At 37.6% G+C, this 22,659-nt stretch overlaps 1 protein-coding gene across 3 annotated transcripts in view; it reads left to right on the plus strand.

Moving 5' to 3' along the window:
* Nucleotides 1-22,659, plus strand: part of ARHGAP15 (Rho GTPase activating protein 15) — a 608,201-nt gene that overhangs the window by 413,608 nt on the left and 171,934 nt on the right. For all 3 annotated transcript variants that reach the window (XM_077861593.1, XM_077861594.1, XM_077861595.1), the window contains one exon: nucleotides 921-998. In XM_077861593.1, the coding sequence (XP_077717719.1) occupies nucleotides 921-998 (78 nt within the window). The remainder of the gene's footprint in view (nucleotides 1-920; nucleotides 999-22,659) is intronic.

Raw genomic sequence — 22,659 nt, forward strand, 5'->3', positions numbered from 1 at the left:
AAATGTTTCTATTTTCCTTTTTCCTCATTTTTTGATAACTTGGTCATGGAAATAACTAGATGCTATAAATAGATGTGTAGAAAACAAGTGGTTGATTATCCAAATCCACTGCCAGGATAAGTTATTCTGAATTATAGATGACCAGTTTTAAAATACTCTGAAAGTAATTTCAGCATTTTGCCAAGGACTTCTTTATTTTCCATCCATAAGGGAGTACTCCCATTACCTGTAATACATTAGAGATTATCAAACTAGTTATACATCTGGAATAGAATTTTCATTCTGTAGTTTAAAGTAATCGGAACAATGCAAGTTATGTTATAGTGATTACAAGAAAAAAAGAATGGAATTGGATAGGATGGAATAGAATAGAATAGAATAGAATAGAATAGAATAGAATAGAATAGAATAAAGAATAGAATAGAATAGAATAGAATAGAATAGAATAGAATAGAATAGAATAGAATAGAATAGAATAGAAAGAATAATAAAGGAAAGGAGGGAGTGGAGGAGGGAAAGAAGAGGGAAGAGAAATTCCACAAATGCCTTGGGTTGTTTTCTGTCCAGAAAGGGGCAATAATATATATGCGAAAGTTCTTCGCCTACCTACTACCAGTTTAATTCCTGTCTTTTCCTTGGGACTGAATCTTAACTATAATGTGAAATCCAATACTACCTATTGCTCTTCTATGATTCAACTAGATTCAAATCTGTGGATGATCGACTATAATTGAATTTTATGATTAGTTGGTTGAAATTAAACTATTGAAGATTGCTTGGTTGAGGACATAGAAATGTTTTCTCTATGAGGAAGGGATATTTGGTATTGATTTACTATTACCTACCTTCCCACATTTTTTTTTCTTTTATCATCTCAGTTCTTTTATGACCAAATATAAAACATGCCCTTTTATTTTCAGGTCTAGATGTTGATGGAATATACCGAGTTAGTGGCAATCTGGCAACAATACAGAAGTTAAGATTTATTGTCAACCAAGGTAAGTGATTTCTTCACTTCATTTTTTTTCCATAGTTTCATCTCTGGCAATATTTCAGACTCTGTGCTGTATGTATTATGAATCTGTAATGATAAATATTTTGAAGGGAACAAGAGAAAGTTGAAGAAATTAAACAATTATCACCAGAGAAGTAAGAGACAGTCAGTTTATGTGGAGATTAATAGAATAGAGAGAGAAGCAACTAACAGTTTATGTGAAACAAATAATTAGTGAAATATGACAAACTGAAAAATGAAAAAAAGAAAAATAAGAGCGTAAAAGAGAGGAAAATAGCCTGGCTTTGAAAAATGGTGCTGGCATATAATAAGCACTTAATGCATGTGAATAAATAATTGAGTAAATGAATGATGGAAAAGTAAGGGTCATAATCACAAATGTTAGAAAAATATGTAATAGGTAAGTAAGATAATTAAAAATTAGGAAACTGCATTTATCATCAAAGAATTACAAATTAAAACAACACAGATACTACTAAACACCTGTTAGGATGGCCAAAAGCAAAACCACTGACAACACCAAATGCTGACAAGGATGTGGAGCAACAGGAATTCCCATTCACAGCTGGTTGAAATGCAAAATGGTACAGGGACTTTGAAAAATAGTTTGATAGGTTCTTATGAAAGCATATTTATACCAAGCTATCCAGCACTATGCTCCTTGATATTGGCCCAGATGAGTTCCAAACTTGTGTTCACACAAAAACCTGTGCACAAATATTTCCGGCAGCTTTATTCAAAATTGATAAAGCTTGAAAGCAACCAAGATGTCCATCAAGAAGTAAATGGGTAAATGAACAGTGGCACATACATATATTGGAATATTATTCAGTGATAAAAAGAAGTGAGATCTCAAGTCATGAAGAGGCTTGGAGGACCCTTACATGAAATTGCTAAGTGAAAAAAGCCAGCTTGAAAAGGCTATGTACAAAAAAAAAAAAAAAAAAAAAAGAAAGAAAGAAAGAAAAAAAAAAGAAAAGAAAAGGCTATGTACTGTATGATCCTAACTATAGGATATTCTGGAAAAGACAAAACTATGGAGACAGCAAAATATCAGTGGTAGCAAAAGATCTGGGGGGGGGTGGGAAGGATGAATCAATAAGCGCAGGGGATTTTTAGGGCTGTGAAACTATTCTGTTTGGTATTGTAATGGTGGATACATGTCAGCATACATTTGTCAAAACTATATAATATACAACATGAAACTTAATGTAAACTATAGACTTCGGTTAGTATCGACATTGGCTCATCAATTGTAGCAAATGTACCACACTAATTAAAAATAATAGGGGAATTGTGTGTTGGGGTGGGGGGGGACAGAGGGAGCATATGGGAACTCCCTATTTTCTATTCAGTTTTTCTGTAAACCTGAAACTTCTCTTTAAAAAAAACTATGAATTTAAAAAAATTAAAACAAAAAATAGGAAATGTGATAGAAAACAAGCAGACTCAAACATCTTAAGTTGGCCAAGGATAGAGTACTGGTGGAACTATCTTTCTCCACAAATTTCTATAGATAGTAAAAGGTAGGACTTTGAATCATCTTTGTCTCTTCCTCCATTAACCAAGAATAGCCCTAGGGTGTGCATAAAGGGAGGTTTTAATTAATATTTGTTGAATGATGTGTGTGTGTTACAAATAGAAATATTGATACTGAGAAGCATTAAACCCTCCAACAGTTTAATTTGGGTTGAACTACCCTTTTAAGTGTTGACTGCAATACTTCTGGCCAGTGGGCACATGATTTTTATTTCTGAGAATCTTTATAACCAAGAATCTCCTCAGCTCTGTTTGCTTATTAACGTGAACCTTTATATTTCACAATTACTCTCTGTCCAAGGCAAAAACAACAACAAAAACAACAAAAACAAACAAAACAAAACAAACAACCCCCCTCCACGCTGAACTTAGCTTCACTCCATTTATTCATATTGGCCCCATTGGACTGAACCAGAATGCCCCCTCTGTGAGTAAAAATTGGATAAAATAGGCCCAGCCTCATTTTCATTCCTGCTTATAACCAGCTAAAATCATTCTTTTAATATATTTCATACTGAAGCCATATCCTGATTGGGATTCTAGACAGCTGGGCAACACATTTCTCCTACAAAGAAGAAATCTCAAAACAGAAGCCATGCTAGAAACAAACACTAGTTGCATTTCCTGCCTTTAAAAAAAAATTATGCTCAGCAGTTTGAAAAGGCAAAAAAAAAAAAAATCTGCAATGAAAATATGAAATCTGTCCATCTCATCTTTTGCAATCCAGACTTCAACGTCCTCTGAGGCTGTGTAACTGCTCATGTTTCCATGAGAGTTGACAATGTAAAGCTGGACAGAGGCCTGAGTTGGTATCTGGTAGCAGAGAATTGTCAGTAAACTGTCTCCCTGGTTTATAGCACTGTCACAATGCAGCATGCTCAGCGCAAATTATGCTACATTAGGACCTTTGATACTGGCGATTTCGTCCAAGTTGTGTTGTGGAGTTTTTTGAATTAGATGATAAAAGAATGCCTATACCGGCCTGTCTCAAATTTTGCTAATCAGATTATCCTTTGAATGAAATCTCTGGAGTGCACCCATAGCTTTGGTGCTAACACCGTACCTTCCCTCCATCTGCACACTGGTCTCTAACAGCAGAGCTGACTTAGAAGAGAATCAGTGCTGGGTACAAAGAGGCTGACTGTGTACATTGGAGCCTCCCCTCTGGGTGTGTGTGTGTGTGTGTGAGTGTGTGTGTGTGTATGCAATGAAATAAAGTGGCCATGAGCGATAGATAATTCCATGAAAAGCATAAAGCGATATGTGAATGCAGTACATTCTTTTTGTTTTCAAAGATGGAACATACGTGATTTCGGTATACTCCCTTTGTGTTAACACCTTTTGTCTCCATGTTCACATTCCACAAAGTTTCCTTTTTTAGAAGGGTCTAAATATACATTTAAAACATGAACAAGGCCTACCCACCATTAGGCTAGACAAATGAAAACTGATTTGGGGGATTTTCAAGAACAGTTCAATTGCAATTTATGTATTTCGCTAACTTTCTTGAATGCTATAATCATCAGCAATTCTAAATACACCAGTTGAATGATTCAATTTGTTTTGGTTTTCTGTTTGACTCACTAAATCAGTAGGAATTGGACACCCTCATTATACTTCCAGATCAGATGGCACACAAGTTAAATTCAAAGGGATCACTTTTGAAAAGCATGTTCTGATGATAACTAGTAACCAGGGTAATAATCATAATAATTATTATTATAAAACTAGCTAACATATTTTCATAACTTGCTACATTCCAGGCCCTATACTAAGTGCTTTACTTATGTCATTTAATTTAGTGTTTTTTACTATCTCATAGAATAGATACTGTCCTCATTTTAAAGGTGAGGAAACTGAGGCCTCTGGACATTAAATCCTAAGGTTGTAATTCAAGTAAGTGAGAGAATTAAGACTAGATCCCTGGTGCTTCTGACTCAGAGCCTGTGCTGAAAGCCACTGCTGCCATTGGGCATTCCCCACTCACTCTAATCGTTGTTACCTTTTTGTCAAAGTGTGTATTGGTCTTTTCATGCTATAACGCTTGTTAGTCACTTTCTGTTTACACCTGTAAACGGTGTTTGTAAGTGACAAGTCCAGCCATAGGAGTTTGGATAGAACAGTTCAAGAAAGAAAAATGCAGAGGAAAATGCCAAACATCACACTTACGAAGAAGCCCGGCATTGCCATTCTCTATAAGGCTTTACGTATCTGTGTTTGGACCAAGAAACAACTTTAATACAATATTCTGTCGCAGCCTTCAGCAGTCACTGAGAACTCTTGATTTACTGGGTCACCGGTGCATAAAAAAGCAGTGCTGGGCCTTGTTTACTGTATTTGGTGACAGCTTTTAGTGACATTTTGCTGAGGCAACTCTTCCACTCTATGAAGGCATCCCCCAAAGAAAACTGGTCCATGACCTTAGATGTCAACCTGTCAACAGCCTGTGACACTGTGTTGATTCTTCAGAATGATCTGTGTGACCTGATGGTTTTCTTGCATGGGGTTACTTCTGCACAGGACTGACTGCGGGATTGAGGATGCTGCATCACTGTCTTGAGCACGTTTGACAGTGGGTCTTGGAAATCCCACCGGGTTGAGTTCCCCTCCTCCTGATATCAACACCCTGGTTTGGACTGCCCTTCTAGGCTTATTGCCCGAACTCCAAAATCAGTTCAGACTCTCTTTGGTACTGCTAAATGCTCTCTTTCACCCTTTAACAAGGGGACAAGAAAGACTGGCACCCTTTTTGGAAAATATCAACTATGAAGCTTCCCAAGCCCATGAGCCAATGGGAGAACTATGAAGCAGTAGGGGAAGAACCCGGTGGGAATGTTCCAGACTAGTGTTTCTTAATACACAGTCACAAATATTCCCTCTAACCATTTCTCTGAACTGGAGGAAGTTACTTCCCACCAAGATTTTAGACATGTTTTCCATATATAGGAAAAATTTTTAAAGGAAGAATCTTAGGGACACCTCCTTCACTTTTTCACACCCAGAGGAACAAAATATATAAATGCTATAAATCTACGTGGCCAAGAATCTTAATTGGGTGTGTGGGTGTGTGTATGTGTGTGTGTGCATATGATTGCGCGTGTATGTTGTTTTAAATGGGAGAGGGTTTTTTTTCCCCCATTAATTTACAGTCTTGCACTTTGCATATCTTTATTCACCCAGATCTTATTGGCATAATAATCCAAATTAAACATTGGCTTAAAGAGATGAATTTGCTTATTTTGAACATGCTAAGAATAAGCTCCATTGAAAATAAACTATTAGAGAAACAATTTCATGTTACCAACTATATCTAAACTACTTTTATATAGACTTGTACCACAATGCCAAGCAAAGCATTAACTTTAGAGCTACCCTCATGTTTTTTTCATGTTATTTGCAGCATCAAAAATTGAATAAAAGAGGAAAGAGAGAAAGAATGTGAACAATTGGCAGTTCTGTTCTCATAAAATAGCCCTTGTATCAAGTCCATTCACTTTTCTATTAAGTGCGTTTATATTGCCCTCTTATTTTTAAAACAAGGTATTTCCTTAAGCCTACTTTGCTCCGACTGCCAACCACAGCAATAGCAAAACAAACTGTTATTTGCTGTATCCCATTCCGCAGGGCGGTTTTTTGGTAAGTCGAATCATTGATATTGCACCTTTCTGGCTTCCATGTGACAAGATTATCTTTTAACAATGATTTATTTTTCCCATTAAAGCCGAAAAGATCACTTGATCATAAAAGGGCCAGACTCTTAACATCGTTCAGGGCTTTGGAAACTTAGACCTCATTTTTCAGCTACATTGAGTCAGGGAGCTCAAAGACTATTGATGGCAAAACTTGTATGGCTTTCTAGCTGCTTAAGAAAATGTGTTGTAATTAGTAAATAATGCTGAACAGAAGTCAAAACATTAAGCTCTTCCCATTCATATACATGTATATAGTCTTTAGTTTTTATGCAATATTATTTTAAAAAAAAAAAAGATTTTGGGACACCTGGGTGGCTCAGCGGTTGAGCGTCTGCCTTCAGCCCAGGGCGTGATCCTGAAGTCCCGGGATTGAGTCCCACATTGGGCTCCCTGCATGGAGCCTGCTTCTCCCTCTGCCTGTGTCTCTGCCTGTCTCTGTCTCTATGTGTCTCTCATGAATAAATAAAATATTTTAAAAATAAAAAAAGATTTTATCTTTAAGTAGTCTCTATACCCAGTGGGAGGCTTGAACTCATGGAGCTGAGGTCAAGAGTCACATGCTCTACTGACTGAGCCAGCCAGGTGCCCCAGTTTTTACACAGTATTCTAATAACAGCTTTATGAATATTTCCAGTATCTAAAATATGCAAATTCTGGCTAATATTTTAAAACAAAATTATATCATAAATTTATTGTGAGTTATGTTTTATAATTTGTTACATGCCAAGCTATAAGGAGCCTACCTAACGCTATGGTGAAACAGAGGCAGAGATCATCCAGTAGATAGAGAACACCGGGTAGAAATCAATGAAACTGTCTCCTTATCTTGCTTCTGAGCCGTTTGTCAGTCTGATGGAAACAACTTTAACCCCTTCGAATCTCAAAGTCTTTATTTCCCAAATGGTAATAGTAAGGAAAATGTGAGGACTTTAAAAACTCTGAATCAGCCAAGTGATATTTACTATTGAACTTTAAGATGTTAGATGAAATCAGATCAATATCAATTATTTCTCTGACACAATCATGATACTAAATATTAATAATCAAATATGGTTTTGGGTTTCCACATGATTGAATTTTCTTTGATAATATCAAGATTCTTTGTCTAGGAAGAAATATCAAGTGTGGGAAATCTTTGGAGATTCCCTGCCATCCAATGGTTTAGTCTTACTAGCCAAATTCATGGGATTTTGGAGCTCCTGAACACAAAAGAGAAGTTTAGTTGTATTTTATCACTTTTGAGTGTTGCCAGATTCCAAAAAGATAGTCCCATCCATGTTCATGGGAGAGGGTGAGTAAAAGCTACTGAAATTTCAGGTCTTAATTCAGTTAAGGCTTTTCCATGGAAATTTGGCCATTGAGTCTAGGAATTAAATCAGTCAGAGTTATGCAACTGCCAATCCCCAAGGAAATCCCTAAGGATATTTATAAAAATCCATTATCAGGGTGCCTGGGTGGCTCAGTCAGTTAAGTATCTGCCTTCAGCTCGGATCATGATCTCAGGTCTTGGGATTGAGCCCTACATCTGGCTCCCTGCTCAATGAGGAGTCTGCTTCTCCTTCTCCCTCTGTCCCTCCCCTTACTTGTGCTCTCTTGAGCTCTCACTCTTTCTCTCTCCCTCCCTCTTTCTCTCTCTCTCTCTCTCTCAGATAAATAAATTTTAAAAGTCTTTATTTTTTTAAATTAAAAAATAAAAAGCCATCATCAGCATAAATCATCATTCACCAACAGAATTAAGTAGTAAAGATTAAAAATTAGTGGGGAAACATACCAAGCTTATTTCCGCTCTTAACTATGTTCGGTATCCCTGGCTGCTGACACTGACTACATTTCAGAACTGTATTAATTATCCACTACTGCATAACAATATTACCCCCAGCTTAGCTATTTAGAGCAACACACATTTATCATCTCCCACTTTTTGTGGGTCAGAAATCTGGGCATGGATTAGCTGGATCCCCCATAAAGTTACTATCAAGATGTTGGCCAGGGGAGGGTCCTCATCTGGAGGCTCAGCTGGAGGCAGATCTGCTTCCAAGTTCATGTGATTATTAGGATTTAGTTCCTTGTAGTTTGTTGGATTTAAGACCTCAACATTACTGGCCGTTGGCCAGAGGTCTGGACCTCTCCATAGTCAGCTTGTTTCATCAAAGCAAGGGAAGGAGACTAGTATCTAAAGCAGAAGTTATAATCTATGTAAGATAACCATAAAGGTTATAACCCATCACCTTTAGTACATTCTGATGGTTAGAATCAAGTCACAGTTCCTATCTATACCCTGGCGGAGGGGATCATACAAAGCATAAACACAAGGAGCAGGGGACATTAGGAGTCATGTTAAAGTCTGTCTAAAGTTGGGGAACTTTTAAATATAAAGATTTTGGAGTCCAGTCATAAAAGTTCTAATATAGAAAGTCTGGGGTTGGAGCTATATGTATGTATTTTAAAAGAGAAACTCTCCAAGTGAGTCAAGTGCATAGCCAGGTTTGGGAACCCCCGCACAATATCCAGCTAGTTTTATATTGGTTATCTAGCAGAGACAAGACCTACAAGCCATAAATCAGACAAAGTTTTTATTTGAGTAAGGCAGAAATAGACTATGAACTCCTTTTTGGTTAACAAAATTTCTAGCGATGAGAGGCTTTCTCTTTGACTATTGATTGATGTAATCATGTTCACTAACTTTTATGAACTCTGAGTCATAATTTGGAGTATAACAAAAAAATGCCATGGGTATAAGACGTATGTTAGCAGTATGATTAAAATTACTGACATATTTTGTACAACTATGATCTTCTTCCATTGTAGATTCTAGAATAAATTAAAAAGATAAGATGTTTTACCTAAAGATTTGCTTAAAAAGCTAAGGAGTAAATAATATTTTTAAACAAAAAGAGTGATGCTGATGCTAATGCTAGCTAGCATTTAATTGAGAATCTATTGCATGGCATGTATGGAAAATTAGACTTAACTTTCACCCTCATAAAAGTTTGCAAGGTAGATAAACTTTATGATCCATATTACTCACACGAGAAAATCGTGGTTCAGAAAGATTAAGTAACTTTTCTAAGGCCGCAATATTAATATGTTTTGAAGCCAGACAGTGAATCCATTTTAAACTTACTCCAAAGAATATATTGCTGAGTGCTGGATTCAATTTACCATGGGAGAAGGGGCAAAGAGACATGTTCTTCTTTTTAACATCAAAGAATCCAAAACCCACTTATTCTCATTATATTACTTTACTTTCTTGGTGTCCAGTCTGTGGAACCCTTTTATAAAAGAAAAACTTCATTTCAAGAATTCTTTTACTAAATAACTCCTAACTGTGACTTCATCAAGAGTGGGAAAGTCTGATTCATCACTGCATCCCCAATATAGCAAAGTGCCTGTTACTGTATATGGACTAAATAAAGATTTGTTTAAGAGAATGGCAGACTTCTAACACAAACCAACTCTATGTCAATATTCATTGAGATACTGTATTATTTTTCATTTCTTGGCTGTCTTGGTAAAGAAAACTCAAGCTATATTTTACATTGTATTTTTCTCCAGACTCTTATAAATGAGCATTTAATTTTAGATTGGATAAAAGAATCAAGGGACAGAAACGCAGAGGGAAGAACCCTGTATCCCCTTTTTTCTGCCTTCATATGGCAAAGTTTGAGGAGGTATGACTTACTCTTTCTTCACAAAATATGTTACTAGCAATTAGGAGAGTCAGGAATGCAATTGGAAGCAGTGGTGTAAGTCGGTTTGCCATCTCGGCTCTCCATAATGTTGGGTATCGTCAGGCAGACAGAAAATCTGTACCGGATAATAATGAAATGATTGCCCTTGCTAAGCCCGTATTCTGAATTTTGAATTTCGAAAGGATGCTTTTGTTTTTGTTTTCGCACAGGAAGTCCCTGTTGCTGGTAATTTCAGCTTCTGTGACTCACATATATTTATCTAGCACCTCTTTTCCAAGTGTTCCATGTAGTTTAAAAGCATTTTCTAACAAAAGCGTGCTATAGAAAAGTAAGTATTCTCATCACCTCAAAGCTGCTTCTAAAAAGGAAAAGTAACAGGTGCAAGGCTAACAAGGATTTTTTCAGGTTTCCACACAAAACCTCAAGATAAAGTGTCCAAAATTTACAAATGTGGGGGACTGAAGTAATGCTCAAATGAAAATCTGAATGACTTAGAGTCAAATAGACTTCAAAACCCATTCTCTTTTATGCTTTCGGATTCATGGGCCCACTGGAAGGAATGGCAGGTATCCCTGTCAGCTTTCCTCCTTTCTGAAGGTCCCAGCTCCCAGTTCCTTTATGAGCTCCATAAAACATGATTTTAGCTTTTATATCATTCATTCATTGACAGACACTTACAGAGCTCTTATTATGTGACAGGCAACATGCAGGATGCTAGAGCTCCAGCAGCAAATACAACCCATGACATTCTCGTGGACACAAAGCCTGTATTTCCATGGCTATTCCAATCCAATAGCCCAAAAGACTGGTGACTTATTTCATGTAAATTGGCAAGAGCATACTGGCATCTGCAGGCTTCACATATTCTTCTTTCTTCCCAGCTCTCTGATATTACCATGCCCCTCTCTTTCATCTCATTATTTTCTCTCCACCCTGGTTTCCTTCCTCAGACCCATCACGTTCATTTCCTTACCAGGACCCTGGCTTTAGCTCCTATCTACCTGAAATGTGCTTCCTTCAGACCCTGACAAGACTTTCTTTTCAACATGCAAGCCATCTTCTCAGCCAGACTAACACATCTGAAACATGTGTCTCCACCCTACCCAGCCGGTCACCTCCTTTCCCAGTATCTTGCTGTCTTCAGAACACATCCTATCTAGAACTGCCTTGCTTCTTTGTCTGTGGCTTCAGTGCAGCCCTTCCCTCTGTATACTGCAGCCCCTATGTGAGCAAGACCTTGCCTGTTTTGGTCACCCAGCTCTTATTGTACCTGGCACGTAATCCCCTTTAAATAAATATTTGTTGAATATGAATGAATTCAATAAATGAATGATTAATGAATAATGCTAGATGATCAGTCATGGTTAGAAGAAAATCTTTAGAATTTCAGAGTGTCTGTTCAACCAGTCCAATGAACCATATACCTTCCAACTCCACCGGAAGTCATAATCTGACAGCCCAACATGGGCCCCACAGATGAGGCTTAACAAAAATAAAGGAGGCAGCTGTCAAGCTGGAAGACCTGAGCCAGCCCTGGCAGCCTGGCCCTTTAGGCCAAGAAAGATCGTCTGAGTGAGCAATGGATGACTCCCAAACCCAGGTGATACAAAGACCACATTCAGGACTGTCACCTGCTGAGGTGAACTTCCAGTGTGATCCCTCTCAGTGTCATTGCTTGTTGCCCAAGCTCCGCCAGCTTCATATCAGTCTGAGAAAGGACACCTTTGGCTCAAATTGCAAGTGACTGTCCTAGATTTGCCATGGCTCAAATAAAGTAACTTAAACTGCAAAGTATATGAGGAGAATCAGGAAAGGAGCAAAATTAGTTTCAAGAATAAAATATGGCTTTAATCTGCCTAAGGAAAACTTCAAATGGGAATTTAGTCATCCAAAATTCTTTGTTGAAAACGTTCTATGAGCCAGGCTCTCTTCTAGGTACTGAGGAGAACCTTGGGGAATCAGACTGTGGTGGGGTATTATTTTGGTGTCAAGAGACAGATAATAAGAAAATACATAAGAGGCTTACAGGTCATGTCAAGAATCAAGATAGTGATGTAAGAGAGAATAACTGATGAGGATAAGAGGGAAGGTCCTTAGATTGGATGGTCTGGAAAGGTCTCTTTGAAGAGGAGCCAACTGAATGGAAACCTGATTTGATAGGAAGGCGAGAGCTGGGCAGAGATGTCGGGGGAGAGCAGAGCAGGATGCAGGAAACCAGTCCCAGGCAATGAGGGCTTGTATGAGATCAGGACACAGAGGTCAGAGAGATGGGCAAAGCCAGTCGAGTGAGGCCCTTATAAATCAAGATAGGAAGTTTTGTCTTTCATTCTAAGTCATTGCAGTGCAGGAGAGTAGTTAATCAGGAAATGATCTGATATTATTTATGAATTTTTTAAAAATAATTCTGGCTACGATGAGAATAAATTTTACAGGGCAAAAGTAGAAGCAGAACAGTTAGGAAGCTGTTACGACAATTCACTTAAGATATAATAATGGTAACTGATTTCTATGAGGTAAAGGCCGTATTCCAATTTGTCTCATTTTCCATGTGCCTTTTGAACTTTTTTTTTTTTTGACAATAAGGTGCAATGAGAACAACACTGGCTCAGGAGTTAGAAACCCCAGTTAAGTTTCCATATGACCCCTTCCTAGCCGTGATGTCTTGCCCAAGTGACTTACCCTTCCTAGGGCAATTTTCTTATCTTTAAAGAAAGACTTTCCATACTCTTGAGAGGTGTCAGTCAGCATGACACAATGAATACATTACACTGGAAAATGCTGCACCGTATAGAAATGGAAGTTCTATTGAAATGTGTCCTTTACAACCATCCTCATGGAGACATCTATTGTAACCAAATGAGGTATATTATTTTTTAAAGAAAAGAATATTTGATGAAGGGCTAATTTTATATTCTCTTTGGATTATTAACATGTCACACACATGTTCTCTAGATTAGCCAATCCACAGGAACTCCTTTTGAATCCTATGCTATGCTTGCTAGAGGATATTATGCCAAGCAAAATAAACCAATCAGGGAAAGATGATTATTATATGATCTCACTCATATGTGGGATTTAAGAAATAGAACAGAGGATCATAGGGGAAGAAAGGAAAAAATAAGACTAAATCAGAGAAGGAGACAAACCATAAGAGACTCTTAATCATAGGAAACAAACTGAGGGCTGCGGGAGGGGAGGAGTGGGGGGATAGGGTAACTGGGTGATGAACATTAAAGAGGGTGATGATGTCACGAGCACTGGGTATTATAATGACCGATGAATCGCTGACCTCCACCTCTAAAACCAATAACACATTATATGTTATTTAATTAAATTTAAATAAAATTAAAAACAAAACACAAAAAATTCCTATGCTTGCACTTTCAACTATTTAATACACAATAATCACTTATTATTGCTACTACATAATTAATATATTATTATATAATTATCATTAATATTATTATATGTGTGTCATATATCATTAAATTATGTACATATCATATCTCCTCAACATCCTGGACACTGCGAAAGAGTTGAGCTCACTTCAAAGAATATCTTGCACCTGTCAGAATCTCTACACATTTTAATCAATGTATTGATTAGATCCAGGGTTGAGTCATTTCCGCCAAAAAGAAGGTGAGGCATTTTGCAGATGCTAGAGCTCACTCTCCAAAGGACTACTTACCTATGTATTGCTGAGCTCTGTTTCCGAAACAATGGCAAGACGTACATAAAATATTAAGACTAGGTGCTGGTGATTTTTATTATCTTCTTTTCTCTGAGCCATTTCCTAATTTCCTACGATTAGCACATATTTTTTTCTTCAAAGAGATTTGTTTTAAAGAATTAGGCAAATCTTTAAGAGAATGGAGTTTACTCCTTAGAACATGCCAAGAGTCTGTCAGTACTTCCATTCTCCAAAGCGCTTTTAAATGCTCACTCCCTAGATTTTTATAAGAAGGCTATCCACTTCCTAGATGAACAAAAGTCCCTAGGAGTTTAACTGGATTGCTAAAAGTTACATTCGTTCATTCAGTGTATCTTTCTAGAAGGCATATGTGTCTCGTGGTACTCTAGAGACAAGCTAGAATGAAAGCCCAGCTCTGGTCTTCCAACATCTGGTCTCCATCTTGGAGGCACTCAGGGTGAGCAGAGTATCCAATAGTCTACTCGACATAATGCCTGGAAGATTCTAAAGGGCCCACTGGAATCATTTTGCTTAAGTAGCTGTCTTCCTCCCCGTTTCACCATCTCACCTCATGTTTTACATTCCTCCAGATTGTTTGTCTTTTTGTGGCCACCTCACTCCCTGCTACATTTTTCCTTAGTGAACACTCTGCTGTCCCTTCACATTAACCTGTTCCTTGCATGTTCTCACAGCCATCAAGGATTCACTTACCTTTCTCTGCTCTTTCTCTGAAGCCTGTTGGGATTCACTGCCCCATCAATGAGGAAGTGGGGGGGGTGGGGACTGGAGTATGTATGGACGTTACTCTGAGTGGTTTCAATGGAAGGAGCAGCATATCTGTCTTTCTGAGACCATCACTGGTCTTGCTGACTGATGAACTCGCCTCCTTAAGACAAATCTCATGATTCCTGGAATAAATCTCAACAGGGATTAGCTTCTTTTTCATCCCTCTCCCTAGCATTTTGTGCCTGTGTTTGAACTCTGGTTTTCGTCTATTTTTGTATCAAATCTCTCTCCTTTTCCCAACCATTAATGCTGGTGGGTGAGAGGTACTTCCCACTTACCTCTGGATTCCCTCCCCGCCATGCCCATTGTGTGCCAACCGCCTTATAGGCCCTATTATTTCAGTCAGAAGAAATGTGAGACGTAGCATCAACATTGCATGGGTTAGCCCCAGAGATCCAGCTGACTTGAAATGGCTCAGTCATCAATCAAAGTGTGCTTGGAGGGCAGCTCCAGTGGCCCAGCGGTTTAGCGCAGGCTTCGGCCCAGGGCCTGATCCTGGAGACCGTGGATCGAGTCCCACGTCACAGGCTCCCTGCATAGAGCCTGCTTCTCCCTCTGCCTGTGTCTCTGCCTCTCACTCTCTCTGTGTCTGTCATGAATAAATAAAATAAATAATAAAATAAAATAATAAAAATTTAAAAAAATAACATATAGTGTGCTTGGAGAGCCTCTCAGGTCACCCTGCCCTACACCTGACACCTTCAAGAGGTTGAGTGTTAATAAACAATTTCTCCACACCCCTACCTAAAGCCCTATCTTCTCCATTATTTTCCTCCCTCTCCCTTTCCCCTTACCCTCCACCGAACTTTATCATCCCCATCTGCCAAGAGTCTGCTCCCAAGGTGATAGCCTGTTAATCTGAGTGTACTTGGTCAGGCTCTCTGCTAGTCTTAGGAAGCATAACGCAAGGGACCTCCTATAATCAGAATAATAGTGAGGATACCAAGTTTTTAAATAAGGCATTTCAAAAAGTAATGTTGACCCAGCTCAGATCACACCACTTGTCTAACTGTAAAACTAGCCTTGCTTGAGATTTTCTTTTTATGATGCAAGAAAATGTCAGATCTCTCATATGTTTATTCTTAACTTGTGAATTAATGTAGTCCTCCTGAATCCTAAAGCCAGGTATCTGGGATCACTGCCCTCACTACTAATCTGGTTTCCTAGGAATTCTTCCTAACAAAATTTTTAAAAGATACAAAACACCAAAGGCTGTTTAAAGAACCATTAAAACACTTTAAAAAGGGAAATACCCTAGCTAGGTAACTTCAAATCTCCAAATTACAAAAATGGAAATTCAAAAGTGGAAAAAAATACTTCCAGATATCTTTATTTTTTTCTTTTATACCACCTTATGTGTTTACAGAAGAATGATATTCAGGTACTATTCACTTCACTAGGATATGAACAGAACATGCGAACTGCAATGCAGCTTCAAGACTCAAAAGTCTGTAACTGGTATTAATGAACTTTTAAAATGCTAATTTTCCTGCTTACCCCAACAGAAAGATGCCTTAAAGCAAAATCTCTCATTTCTTATCTGCTAAAAGCAATGTGTTTTGCATCCCTTACAAAATAAAATGGTTGAAATAGGGTTTTTGAATGGTTTTAAAGTTTCAAGGACTTCTCTTGTTCACAGTTATTCTTGTAAAGAAAAGAAATTTATAAAATCACATGCCTTAATGGTCCCTTTGCTAGAAAATGGAAATATTCCCAAATATGTTCCACTGTAGGAAAATCAAAAATAACATGTAAACTACAAATATGTTAGCCAATTGAGAATATTTATTAACTAAATAATTTAATAATAAAGAAAATGCCTACTTGATTAATTGTTGCAGAGTAAAAATTACAATAAAACTGTCTTGATCAGTGCTTTGCAGAAGCGCCATTACTGTCTGTGCAGTTGTTTAACAAGGATTTAATTGGAAAGATAAGTGAATGCACATTTAAAAGTATTGTTAATTTGCTTTATAATCACCCCATCCTTCACAGTATTGACAGCACAAGGCACAAACCCCTTTCTGTTTTACAAGTATTATTTTCCATATGTGCACAATAAATTCTGAAGCAGTAATTGGAAATTTTATGGGTTCCAACATACCTAGTATAGTGGGTTTAGAGGTGCACTCTCCCTTTATAAGAGGTAACCCAGTTCCAGTTGTTGGAAACAAGTGACAAATCTGATTTGTATATTTCCCCCATTCATTGCAGATCATCATCATATTTTGTCCCACTTCTAGAAAAAGTTGCATCTCTTATATTTTATGTCTTGTAAAATCAGAATGGAGAGGAGGTAAAAAGAGTCTGGATTATTCTCAATCTGTGACTGTATTATTTTCTTGAAAATGCATATAAACAGTGGAGGTTCTAGCCCAGGATGGTCTCTAGACTATACGGCTGTACCAAAACACCATTTTCTGAACACTATTACACCTGAGCATATAAAAGGATACAAGAAAAGGGGCAAAGAACATCAACGCACGATCTCTCCTTCTCCGGTCACAGGTACATGCACACAGATACTCCCCTCTGCTCACACACCCCTTAGAGTTTGGAATCATCTGCTCAAAAATTCATTCAGTGCGTAAGTCTTCAGAACGATGAGAGTGTAATGCCTCAGATTTCTGAGAAGTGGGAGCCTTGATGATCAGGCTTATTATTATTATCGAGAGTCTAAAGCTGCTCCAGAAGCAGGCCTTTTGCTCAGTCCTATACATGGAGAGAGAAAGACTGGAAAGACCTTGTTCAAGTACATTATTTATTTGCTAATTCTGAAGGAGCCACCATCCCCAGGTTGTATTTCAAAAAAGGAAAAGAACGAAAATTTGAGTCTCATCTTGAAAATGGTTGTGAACTCTTAATTGAACCTGTTTCAAAGGCAAGAATTATTCTAATTGTCTGTTATCTCTCTGCTGATAAAGGCTGCCCACCTGATTGTTAGGAGACTGGAGAGTCCCCAGAGTGCCTCATATGAGTAACATTAAGACCCTGAAAAGAGGGGATCCCTGGGTGGCGCAGCGGTTTAGCGCCTGCCTTTGGCCCAGGGCGCGATCCTGGAGACCCGGGATCGAATCCCACGTCGGGCTCCCGGTGCATGGAGCCTGCTTCTCCCTCTGCCTGTGTCTCTGCCTCTCTCTCTCTCTCTCTCTGTGACTATCATAAATAAATAAAAAAAAAAAAAAAAAAAAAAAACTTTAAAAAAAAAAAAAAAAAAAAGACCCTGAAAAGATACAAGGAACATGCTTAATGTCCCCCTCATCCATGCTCCCATCCTTCTAGAATTGGTAGAAATATCTTTATCTTTGGTTAACTGCAGATGGGTTCTTTTTGTTTGGTTGGTTTTTCTCTGTAGACAGCAAACACTTCAATTATGGAAAGCTTAGAAATTCTTCTGAAGAAAATTTTCATTAGAATCTTTCTCAGTAGAAACCCCTTTGCCCTCTTGATAAAACACATTGCCTCATATATTGGCATGGGAAAATTATTTTTATCTTTAATTTGGCTATGCCTCTAAATCTCTAAACCTCTCGCATTTACATTAGTTCTTTATGCTTATAGAGTAAAATAGATATATATTGAATTTCATATGTCTAGAGATTTGCCAATAAATGCTAATACCCAGCCATTAATAACAACTCACTAGTCATGCGACAACTTTTTTATTCCCTCCTACATAGATATAATGTACAACATATATAATATATATGAAAAAGTAATAAAAATAATCTTTAGAGTGTGTACCTGTGTGTCCCTGTGTTCTCCCTTTTTCTGCATAGACATACATAGGTACCTATGAATATATTGAAATTCGTCCGGGCAAGTTTCACTTTCCCTGTCTATATGTGCACTTGTGTGTTGTGAAAATCATACACAGGCTCACACAGATACACACTTCAAGGATTCTTTTTCCCTCTTTTGCAAATCCCTTCATCAGAGGCACGAATTTTAAAACTGTTTGTTTCGGGTGAAAGTGTCTTTGGGACCAAGACCTTTACATGCCCCATTTCCACTAGACCGAGCTGAGACTGGTGCAATAACGAAATGTCCAGCTGTCCTTTAATTAACTGAAATGAGGAAAATGTAATGTTTTGATGAGAGAACCAGGATTCTGTGCGGGATAATGGGAAGACTATATGTTTCTGTGCCTTCCTGCATATGACGGAGCCATGGGGTGCAGGAAAGAGATGAGGCTTTTTTATGCTCCAGTAGGGGGAGCTTTCTTTTCCCCACTGGACAAACAGCATGGTGCATGTGTTTAAATACGCCATCCTAAAATGCAGACTTTTCATTTTCATTTTGCAAGTGGGAAATTTCACTATGTGATGGGCACATTACTCTTCTTAGCGACACATTTTGTGCAAACTCATTTGGGAAAGAATAGGAAATTTAGAATACTGCCTTCATATTTCTTCTGGAAATGTTAGCCTGAATCCATTATTTCCAAACCTGATGAGGATTACAGTTCATTTGTATTTCACAGCAACCCATATTGTATTCTGTTTTGTGAAGTAAATAAGAGATGATACCGTTCTAATAGTGCCTGTATTGTGTTTTCCATATGAATAGTCTTATTCTGGGGGCAAGGGGAAGGAAAAGGAAGCAAGGACTGGAGTACTTGATTTAGCCTTCTCTAGATGGAATGTGTTATTTTGACAAAGAAGTGCCCTGAATTATTTTATAAATAATCTAAACTGGAGGAGGTGGAACATAAACTCACTTAGGTCACTGAGTACATCCATATTCAAATGACAATATAAAAAGCACTGCTCAGTAACACCCAAATCTATATCTCTTATTTAACTATGTTTAAAATACTCATGGACAAACCTGATTTGATGGCAGTGTAGGTGGATGCTTATGTGCTGATGAAGGAAATTCTTTACATACAAAATAATTTCCCACTGTCACTCCACTCTGCCCGAAATGCCACGATTAGCAAATCAATTTATCTGGCTAAGGCAGGAAAAAGCAAGTCATTTCACCTCTTATACAAAATATGGTTGATTGTTAGTAGCCGGTTGGATAGTTATGTCAAGACGCAGACTGAAACATTGTCCTAAATGAGTGAGAACGAGTTATGTCATCATTAGTGATATATGGCATAGGTATTATTTTGGGGGAAAGAAAAAAGCCCTCCATGTGCATGCCACATACTTTCTGTTTCTGGATTATGGTATTAGATTAATAAAATTTGACTATTAGAATGTAAGCTTCAGGGGTGCCTGGGTGGCTCAGTTGCTTAAGCTTCCGGCTCAGGTCATGGTCTCTTGGTTGTGCATCAAGCCTCACATGGAGCTCTGGACTCAAGGCAGAGTCAGCTTCAGACTCTCGCTCCTGCTCACTTTCTCTCTCTGTCTCTCTCTATCTCCCCGAAATGAATAAATACAATTTTAAGATTAAAAACAAATGTATCATATGAGATTTACACATTAAGAAAATGTCATGAACACAAATTTGCTTATCAGAAAGAATAGCATACAATCTAGCACACCTCCTAGGGGAAACAGCAAAGAACAGGGACTCTTCAAAGAGTCAGGCAAGGAAAGGAGTATATGCTAAAGAATGATGAACTTGGAAGAAATCTTAGGAAGTATAAGAGAGAGAGAAAAAAAAAAAAGTCTGGACCCTAACAATGAATTAGATTTTAAAAAGCCACAGTTTGCTTAACAACTTTACCAAGACTAGCTCTGATTAACCCACCAATTAAATTCTTCCCTCCGTATAAGGTATGACTAGACTATTTTTGTTGACTCCTGTTAACTATGTGAATTACCTATTATTGAGTCAATTCCCATTGGAATGACAGGAAACCTAAAATAATCTTCTCTATAAGAATTGTCGCAGCCCAGTTAATGACTTTAGCTGTTGACCATAAACTCCACCTTTCTGTCCATAAAGATATTGTCTAACTGTGCATAGAACTCCTTGAGGGCGAAACAAATCCCTTGAAATAGAGAAAAACTAAGATGATACGTCTAACCACAGTCTTCCCACTTTATTTTCAGTTAGTTTGGGCTTAGGTTGATGAGATTCATTTTTATTAAGACAAATTTTGAAAAAAAAAAAAATAGATGAAATCCACCACCTGTGCCGGATCTCAGTATTCTGAGTTGTCTCTTGACTTTTAATATGCTATCAACCCATTCCTTATATCAGCTCAAATATAGTCCCCTTCATGGCAGAGTATAAATAAAGGTCAACTTTTTCATTGATTGATTGACGTATTTGGTCTTTCGATATATGAAAATTCAGTGGCTGCAATGCTCAGAACGATGCAGGAAACAAAGTTGTAATATAAAAAAAGGCAAGTGCATCAGTTAGGATTCTTAAAGCCAATCCAGATTGTCTTAAAAAAAATTTTTCACATTCCTGGGAAATTCAGGAAGCAACAAAGATTTAAGCTTCTCTAAATTCTGGGACCTAGACCACCTCGTTAGGACCCAGATTTTCTTGATCTCTAAGTTCTGCTCTTTTCTGTGTTAGCTTCATTCATAGTCTTCACATGGTATACAACGACTGCAACATCCCCAGATCAACATGGTCCCTGCTTCTAATCCATCAGGAATCTCTCTTCCAACAAACTTGACTACTAATGACCAATACTGAGTCATTACCAATATTCCTGAATCAACTACCATGGCCGAGGAAATACGATAAGCTAATGGACTGAGATGAAGGTCACATGCCCCATATTTGGCAGTGTAGGTAGAGTCCCATCCAGGACACATAAACAGAGAGGAGAAGGAGAATGCTCCTCTAAGAAAACTCGGTATACCATGTCCGGAAATCAGATGCTCTTTCCAAAGATTAAATGAACTTTTACAGTTAAGACACTGAATCCCATGCCATGGAGACTGGTGTGTGTGAAAGATGTCAGGCATGGCTTAGGCAATGCTCTTACCTCCAAACAGTCTTCAAACATGTTTAAAACTCTCTAGGTAAATTCATTTCATAGTGTTTGGGGGCTTTTTTTTTTTTTTTTTTTTTGAACTTACAATAATTGGTTTGGGCGATGATGTACACAAACTTTGCTGTAATTGATAGGTTCAGGAAAGGGGTAATTGCTTCCCAATTAAGTTGGTTAGCTTGCTCAGGCACAAGCATGGGCCCTCACATGTGCTCAGCATTCTATTAATATATAATCTTTGAAATGTTTTAGAAGCAAAACCCACATGCTTTCAAGGTATTTTAAGCTACCAACACTGAAAAGAAAAGAAAAGAAAAACTATCCTTAAAGCCAAGCACATGATGGTATACAAGCATCCATGGACCAAGATATATAAAATTATAACATACATTATGAAATGGAGGATATTTAACCTGGACAAGCACAGGTAAATATTGAAAAGGTCAGAACGATGATGGAGAACTATGTACCTGGGAACCAGTTTAAGATGTGATAACGAATGCAGTTTAGCAAAGGGTCTGACACAGTAGTGTTGAGATTTTTGTGATTTTTGTTTGCCTGCAAGGTGCCCAGAAACCTTCAGTGATTCTCTAGACATGGAGGAAGGTATTTTTGGTTGATTTTTTTGGTCATTGTTAGTGGCATCTGTGCAGAAGAAAATACCTCCACACAAAAAGAGAAAACTGTTTTTGTTGTATCAGGAACACATGACAAAGCATTCAAATATAATGCAAATAACTGCAAACTGATGCATCCAGCAGTTTAAAAATTGAATAAATAATTTAGCTTTTACACATGGGCAACACTTGCTAAAAAAAATACAAATCAGAACCCTTCTGTTTAAATCTATTTTATTTTGTTAATAGATGAGCTAATATGATAGGCATTTAATTGTATAATGTATTATCAGCCATTTTCTTTGGCATACCATTAACTTTAAATAGTATTAATATTTAACATTTCATAATACACACTACAAAGTTCTTATTTTTTTCCAGCTGAACAGAAAATGTGCATTGATAGTAAATCTCTTTAAAGTGGGTTTTAAGATGCTCAGTATGCAAAACCTGTTCCATTTATACTGTTTGATCAAAAATACTCAAAATGCCACAGCATAATAAGGCAAATGCTGTAAGATGACAATGATGCCAAAACTGTATTATGATTTTGTATTCGAATACAATGTATTGCATAATTAGGCATAATTATATAATTTGAATATTTAAGAGAGCATTTAAAATGTGATAGGAAGCATCTAAGTACATGGACTTCTCGGGGATGGTTAAATCAGAGGGGATAAAGTTGCAATTAATATTTGTTATTGGATGGGAAAC

This window comes from Canis aureus, chromosome 20, assembly GCF_053574225.1.
Source record: "Canis aureus isolate CA01 chromosome 20, VMU_Caureus_v.1.0, whole genome shotgun sequence".
NCBI lineage: Eukaryota > Metazoa > Chordata > Mammalia > Carnivora > Canidae > Canis > Canis aureus.